The 8654-nt window shown below is 39.4% G+C and overlaps 1 protein-coding gene across 1 annotated transcript in view; it reads left to right on the top strand.

Annotated features, from left to right (window-relative positions):
* Positions 1–8654, top strand: part of NEK5 (NIMA-related kinase 5) — a 99025-nt gene that overhangs the window by 21451 nt on the left and 68920 nt on the right. The window contains exon 3 of the mRNA XM_014548313.1: positions 4764–4860. Within this exon, the coding sequence (XP_014403799.1) occupies positions 4764–4860 (97 nt within the window). The remainder of the gene's footprint in view (positions 1–4763; positions 4861–8654) is intronic.

Here is an 8654-nt window from a genome sequence, read left to right as displayed (position 1 = left end):
TCCCAAAGCTCCCTTAGGCTCTCCTCCTGCTTTTTAATTGTTTTCTCCAGTTGCTGTTCAGATTGAGCTTGTTTCTCTGCCTTATCTTCTAACTCACTAATTCGGTCCTCTGCTTCTTTTAGTCTGCTGTTGAAACTTCCCGTGGTGTTTTTGATTGTAGCTATATCACTTTTCATTTCTTCCTGATTCTTGCATAAGTTGTTGATTTTCTCATCCATCCGGTGAATGAATTGTATAACCATTATTCTGAATTCTTTTTCTTTCATGTTTCATGCTTCAACTTCATTGATTTCCTTTCTTGGCGACTCTTCATTGTCTCTCCTCTGGGTGTTTTGTTATCTCTTCATTCTGATTATCTCCCCATGATTCAAACGTCGAGTTGCGTGGGCCTGGGCCATGTGCAGTGGGAGCCTCCCACCTCCCTAGTGTCACTGAAGAGCTCTGACACTAAGATATGTGGTTGTTGTGGGTTGGTTTGAACCAGGCTCACTCAGAGTCAGTGTTGCCAGCGGTCAATGTGGCCTCGTTCGCGCCCTTAGAATCAGGGACCCTGCCTGCACCGTGCTGAAACAGGGACCCCCCTGGAGCGTGTTGAAAATCAGCGCCCCCTAGCATGCGCCAGGAGTCATAGTTCCCCGTGAATCCAGTATCAGAGTCTCTGTTGCTTCGCGCTACCTCGCCTTGAGAAGGAGGGTCCCTGTGTGCCCTTGCACCAGGAATTGGAGTCACTGGCTCTTAGTATGAATGCATAGGGAATCAGGATCTCAGGCGCAGGTGATAAGAAACATAGTCAAGTCACTGGTGCTTGTTGCTGCCTCCTGCCCAGAGAATCGGGGTCCCTGGGCCTGTGCTCCATGGGACAAATTCCCGGTGTTCGCACAATTGCTCCCAGCCCAGGGCTCCGAAGCCGGCAGTGCGCATAGGATCAGTTCCCGGTGTTCGCGGGTTTGCTCCCAGCCCAGGGCTCCTGGAGCAGGCAGTGTGAGCAGGACTAGTTCCCGGTGTTCGCGTGTTTGCTCCCAGCCCAGGGCTCCTGGAGCTGGCCCTAAGCGGGATCAGTTCCAAGGTGCTTGTGCACTTCCAGGCTAAAGTTCCTGTGGCAGTGCTGAGGCCCCAGCAAGGGGTGGGTCTACCTGATGGGGGTTTTTGTTATTTATTCCCCAACTTCATCTGTCCTTAGGGTTAGCTGGCACAAATGGCATTAACTGGGTATTTTTTTTCTCTATTTTCCCAGGTCAGGTTGATTTAAACTATATATTTTCTAGTTAGGGAGGAAGGTATAAAACCATTGCTCTCAAGTGTCCTTGGTTGTGGTAGATAAGGTCTTGTGATTCACAAGCTGCTCAAAATGTTTGACCTTGTTTAATTTTCTTGTCTCAGTTTCCCCATTCCATTTGTCCAGGGATTTTCCTAGCTTCTTACTATCCTACTACGATTCCCCTACATCAGTTTAGTACCCATGCAGAGGGTTTCCTTTCCAATTTCATGCTGGTTTCTTTTGCTGTGCAGAAGCTTTTAAATTGGGGTGAAAAATACCTAAGCTTAGAGGGTTAAATAACTTACTGAAGGATACATAGATAGGAGGCAGTATAGCTGGGATTGAGAATGTTAATTAAAAAAAAATTATTCCTAAGCGAGGGTGAGAAATTTGGGAACACACATACATTATGTGTGAGCCAATGATAAAGAACATTACAGCGGGAGCAGTGGAGAGGAACAGGTGATTCATGGAGGCCAGAAAGTGGGGCAGCTGGGCTGATAACCAGGGTAGAAATGACAAGCTAGCAAAATGCCAAGATGAGGATGGAATGGTGGAAATAAGGTATGATTACTGCCATTGGCACTAAAACATTTGAAAAGTGCTGTCCATAGATGATTAATGGAATAATAAGAAAATACAGTAAGTATAAAAGAAGTCACACCTTGGCCAGGTTGCTGAGTTGGTTGGAACATTGTCCCATACACCAAAAGGTTACGGGTTTGATTTCCAGTCAGGACACATACCAAGGTTTCAGGTTCAATTCTAGGTTGGGGTGCATATGAGAGGCAACAGATTGATGTTTCTCACATTGATGTCTCTCTCCTCCTCCTCTTCCGCTCTCTCTCTAAAATCAATAAACATAACCTCAGGAGGTAAGGATTAAAAAATAAAGGAAGTCACAAGAGACAATTTTTATGTGAATGAAAAACATGGTAATCTTAATAAAGAACTTTACTGATCTGATTTATGCAGTATATGACACATTTTCATATTTTATATATTTTGTTTCTTCTCAGTGGTGATTGCTGCTGAACCATTGCATATTTATAAAGAATTTCTTAGCTGCTGAAAGATAAATATTAAAGTAACTTTCCTTTAGATGCCTAAATAGTTAACAGTGTCTAACCAACCTAACTGAACTTTTTAAAAACATTTTTTTATTTTTCAATTACAGTTGACATTTAATATTATATGGGTTTCAGGTGTACAGCATAGTGGTTAGACATTTATATAACGTATGAAGTAATCACCTTATAAGTCTAGTACCAACCTGACACCATGCATAGTTATTATAATATTATTGACTATATTCCTGAAGCTGTATTTTACATCCTGTGACTATTTTGGAACTGCCAATAAATCCTTTCCTCCTTTTCACCCAGTCCCCCAGCACCCCTCCCATCTGACAATCATCAGTGTGTTCTCTGTACCTGAGTTTGTTTCTGTTTTGTTTGTTCATTTATTTAATTTTTATATTCCACATATAAATTTAATGATATGGTATTTGTCTTTCTCTGTCTGAATAGATGCTTATTTCACTTAGCATAATGCCCTCTTGATCCATCCATGTTGTCACAAATGGTAACATTTCATTTTTCTTTGTGGCTGAGCAATATTTCACTATATATTGAGAACCACATCTTTATTCATTTTTCTTTTTGTTTTTTAATCCTCACCTGAGGATATTTTTTTCCATTGCTTTTCAGAAAGAGTGGAAGGTAGATAGGGGAAGAGAGAGAAAGAGGAAGAGAGAGAGAGAGAAACATTTATATAAGAAAGATACATCAACTGGTTGCTACTGGCTACCTCCTGCCTGCGCCCAGACCAGGGGCAGGGAGTGAACCCTTGACTGGGAATTGAATCCACAACCCTTCTTTGTGTGGGCTGGATGCTCTAACCACTTAACAACACCGGCCAGGGCTCCATTTGTCTTTTGATTGGAGCACTTAATCCATTTGCATTTAAAGTAATTATCTATAGGTATGTAGTTATTGCCATTTATTAATTGTTTTCTGATTGTTCTTCTAGTTCTCTCCTCTCTTCTTATTTTCTTGCTTTCTTCTCTTCTACATTGTTGACTCACCTAAGTGTTGTGTTTGGATTCTTTTCTCCTTATTTCTTGTATATCTCTTGTAGATTTAAAAAAAATATATATATTTTAATTGATTTCAGAGAGGAAGGGAGAGGGAGAGAGAGATGGAAACATCAACGATGAGAGAGAACCACTGACTGGCTGCCTCCTGCACACCCCCTACTGGGTACCGAGCTCACAACCCAGGCATGTGCCCTTGACCGGAATTGAACCCAGGACCCTTCAGTCCACAGGCTGATGCTCTATCCACTGAGCCAAAGCGGCTAGGTCTCTGGTAGATTTTTGATTTGTGGTTACCATGTGCTTCTTGTATACCACACTATGTTTTAAGCAGTCTATTTTAAGGTGATGTTTGCTTAAGTTTGAAAACATTCTAGAATCACTACCATTTTTACTCACCCCTTCACATTTATGTTTTTGTCATTATTTTTTACTTCTTTTGTATGTGTTTTGTGTATCCTTAACTTTTGTACTAGTTTTAGTGTTGGTTGTTCTACTGCTTTTATTATGTGTTTGCCTTTGTCAGTGATAACTTTTTTCTTTGTGATATTTTATTTATAGTTTCTTCTTCTTAAAGAAGACCTTTTAACATTTCTTGTAATACTGGTTTAGTGGTGATGAACTCCCTCAGGTTTTTCTTATCTAACTGAAATTTTAATACAGCAAAAGTTCACCAGAAATCATTATTTTTTGCTTATGGTTTTCAATGGTAAACCATTGATTAAATATAGTGCTAATTCTAGAAATTTTGTTTTCTGATGTTGAGAGATTGGTTTCAGAAGTGCCACTAAAAGCCAGTGAAATCCTGGAGAATTTTAGATAGTGTAACTGAAACTAAGGTTCGGTTGCCTGCCACCATGAAAACCAAACTTGTGAGACAGATGCTGGTGAAAAAGGAAAGTGGTTTATTTAAGTGCCAGACACCTGAGAAGACGGGGGACTCTTGTTGCAAAGCCCATCTCAAAATCTCATTGCGGGCAAAGATTTTTATATGGTGGGGGAGGGAAAGCAGAACAAAGAGATCAAGGGGAGGAAGTTGAAAGGTTCTCTATGTGCAGACCAGTACAGTCCATTCCAATAAGGATCTTGAAACTGGTCAAGTGATGCTTTGCTATATATCATCCTGGTCTTCATTATTCTGGTTTTACCATTGAAGGTCAGCAAATCTCCCGTAACTGGGATGGCTGAAGGTCGAAGTCTGCATCTTCTGAAGTTAGTTCCTAGGATTCTTATACAAACATGCTGTTTATCTACAAGGTACATGTTAGTCAGAATAGCATTTACAGAAATAATGTCAAAAGAATGGTGAGATGGGTTACAATTCCCACTGTTACAATAGGAGTGAGCAGGAAGCATGTTCTTGACAGCAAGTTACCTTTACAGACTATTCTGTCTCTTAATATAATTTAGATGCCCATCCAAGAAAAAGAAGCTTCAAAGAAAGAAGTCATTCTTCTGGCAAAGATGAAACATCCTAACATTGTAACCTTCTTCAGTTCATTTCAAGGTTTGACTTTCTAGCATTCTTAAAGTATTTTAATAAAGTATCAGCATATAGACTTCTGTAAAAGATATGTTCCTGAGAACTGTGATTAGTTTTTGTGAATGGACTCATTTTCCCATTTATTTCAATTGTCATTAGAGACATAATCGTTATTTCTTCTCTAGTGAATTTTTGTAGACAGGTTTCCTAAGTTTTTTTTATCCTTAATTCTTACTCCCTCAAATAGTTAATAATTGGTATATTAGCTTTGCTGCAGGAACAGCACCCAAATTTCTGTGACCTACAATAATACACATCTATCTCTCACTCATGCCATATTGGTGAGATTGGGGCCTTAGTTCTGGGGTCCAGGCTGAATAAGCAGCCCGGATATGGAGCATACTGTTCTGAGCAAAAGAAAAGAGCAAGATACAAGTGCCCCCACATCATCAGTCTTGGAGTCCTGCTAGGATGTGGCATGGCTTTCATTTTTCTTATGGATTCACATTCCTGTTGCAATGCAGCCATACAGTTAACCCTGATAATGGAGTGATGGGGGAAGGGGATACTTTGCCCGCATGAGGCCCTGAACACCCTGTGGCAATGGGTGGGGCTGTACAGTCTTCTTACAGAGAGGCAGCAAATAGTTATGCACCATTGCCAAGCAAATGGCAAAAATAGAGAGGAAAACTATAAGGAAGCAATTCCTTCATTTGCACACCTGAATACAAGACCTATTCTATCACCATCCATCATTCTATTTCAAAGGCAGGAACAACCCAAAACAAGCAATCAAATAATCATGAAAAGAGCAGTGGTCAGAAATCATTCATTCACTTAACAAATGTTTATCCAGTGCTTACAACATTGTTCTAGTGCCAAGAATAGAGCAGTGAACAAAGCAGCTGAACATATCTGTCCTCATGGAGCTTGCATTCTATTGGGAAGAGTCAGACAACAAACACATATACAGTGTGCCAGTTGTTTATAGGCTGTCAGAGGGCTATACATGCCAAAGTTCACCATGGGGCATTCCCCAAATCTGCACTTGGCACTGAGACTGCTAAAATTCACAGGTTGTAAGTATTTAATGAACCAGGAATGCTACCTAAGTATCTTCAAGCACCATCAGGAGTTAAAGATCAATCAATCAATCAATAAATAAATAAACATAGATACTATATTTTGAGCTTTTACATTGTGTTTCTTATAAATGAAAATTACTGCATTCAAATTAGTTCTCTGCATGCAACCTTCTTCAACAACTGGATATTTAAAAGAACTCTTAGAATTCTTCTGAGGTCTTCCTAGGAGAGCTGAGCAGTACACATGAACAGGGAATTCAGTTATATTAAAAACTTTTAAGGGCAGCCACTAACTAAAGTGCCTTCATTTCTGTTCATTGATTCCTAATACCAACACCATAAGGTGATCTTTACTTTCCTCATTCTTTGAGTTGTTACTGTGACCCAATCTGACTACCTCCTACTCATCCTCGGGCCTTCTCTGAGATCACAATTCAAATTATAGCCCCCTTTCCTGATTTTGCTTAGCACTTTGTACTTGTATGCATATGTCTATTTATATAAGAAATTATGAATTGGTTTAATATTTGTCTCCCTTTTAATGGTTTCTTTTGCTCACCACTTGATCCTCAGCATCTAGCACAGAGTAGGTGTTCAATATATGTTTGCTGAATTGAGTGCATGGGCTGGACCACTTTAATAGATTAGATTATGTCTTTATACCATGCAAAATGGATATTTGAGGACAGTATTTTCCTGGATACTGTTATAAAATTAGAGGTTATTTTTACAGTATAAATAACCTCTGCTGAGTTTGTTTCTATTATAAGCTTACATTTTCTTATGAGAGCTTTCTTTCTTTCTTTTTTTTTTTTAAATTAGAGCATCCTTGTGTTTAGAAAAACTAGAGTTACTGTGATGCTTTGGGTTTGCCTGGAAGATTGTTGGGTCTTGAAACTCCAAGCTTATCTGGAAGCTTTAGACATCCTTACAGCAGCTACTAGATAGTGTAGATAAAGCCTTTGCTTACCCTCAGACAACTTATCTCTGAACAAGAATTCCGGCTCTAGTTCATTAAATATTAGTAGAGAGTATGGAAGTTTCACAGGTTTGAAGCAATATACGATAAATAAGTAGAATGTGGTGAGATGTTCTTAAGGCTAAACTAATTCCGCTTAAATTCCTTCAGTAAATATTTATCGAGTACCTATTATATGTCAGGCATGTTTTAGGTCTTGAGGATATATCTCAGTGAACAAAATAGGCAAAAATTTCTACACTGTTGTTTGTTGCTGCTGAATAACAATGACCACACATTTAGTGGCTTTAACTAACATTCACTTAGCATCATCCAGTTTCTCTAGGTCAGAAGTCTGGGCTTGGCTTAGCTGAATTCTCTACTGAGGGTCTCACATAATTCAATCAAGATGTCAGTTGGGCATGGCCAGTGTGGCTCAGTGGTTGAGCACGACCTATGAACCAGTAGGTCACAGGTTGGATTCCCAGTCAGGGCACATACCCAAGTTGTGGGCTCAATTCCCCTGTGGGGTGTGCAGGAGGCAGCTGATCAATGATTCTCTCTCCTCATTGGTATTTTTATCTCTCTCCTTCTCCCTTCCTCTCTGAAATCAATAAAAATATATTAAAAAAAAAAAGAATTCCCCAAGCCTATCATTCTCAAAGGAACTGTCCAGAAAATAAAATATTTTTTAAAAAAGATGTCAGTTAGGGCTGCCATCTCATCTGAGGCTCATAGTTCTCTTCCACACTTATTCAGGCTGCTGGAAGAATTCCTTTACTTGTAATTGTAGGGCTGAGATGTCTGCTTTTTTCCTGGCTGTTACCTGGGAAGTGGTTCTCTGCTTCTAGAGGCCAAGTTCTCTTTCCTGCTAGGTGGCCCTTTAGTAGATCCTCTCCTGCTTGGAATCTCTCACTTCCTCTGCTCTGACCCCACACCCACATTTAAATGGCTCCTGTGATTAAGTCAGGCCCACCTGGATAATCTTTTCTATTAACTCAAAATCAGCTAATTACTAACTTCTATTATATCAGCAAAAATCCCCTTTGTTAACATAACATAATTCTGGGAGTGATATCCCATTATATTTATAGTTTCTGTCCTCACTCCAGGGAAAGGAGATATAGAGGTTTGCACACTGGGGCAATCTTAGAACCTTCTAGAAGATGGAGAATATAACAAAAAAAAAGATATATATATATATATAGAATCAAGATAGACTGAATTCTAATCTCACTTCACCACTTAACATTTCTTAGCTCTGTGACTTTAAGCAAGTTACTTTAATTTCTCTGTGCTTCATTACCTCATCTTTTAGGGGGAAAGGTGGGAAAAGACAGACAATAAATGTAAACATAATAAATACAATTTAAATAGTATGTTAGAAGGTGATAAGTGCTGTGGGAAAATAAGATAGGGTGAGGCAGGAGTGGAGGGAACAATTTTAAATAGGATGGTCAGGATAGGCCTTCTTGGGAAGGTGACATTGAACAAAGACTTGAAGAGTCATGCGAATGTCAGGAGAAGAGCTTTTTAGGCAAGAGGAACAGCCACTGCAAAAGCATGAGGCAAGAGCACATTATGAGTCTTCTGATTGGAAAACTGAACACTTTTTTACATAGACTACCCTCACTTATAATTTCCAATTTCTTTTCTTTACAGTTGAGTAAGAATTTACAGGTACTCTGTGTGCACAATCCTTTTTTTTTAAATTAAATCTTTATTGTTCAGATTATTACAGTTCCTCTTTTTTCCCCCCATAGCTCCCCTCCACC

The sequence above is a fragment of the Myotis brandtii genome, unplaced genomic scaffold (assembly GCF_000412655.1).
Source record: "Myotis brandtii unplaced genomic scaffold, ASM41265v1 scaffold500, whole genome shotgun sequence".
In the NCBI taxonomy this organism is placed as follows: Eukaryota; Metazoa; Chordata; class Mammalia; order Chiroptera; family Vespertilionidae; genus Myotis; species Myotis brandtii.
The sequence above is the reverse complement of the archived record's forward strand: the minus strand, read 5'-3'. Positions and strand labels throughout refer to the sequence as shown.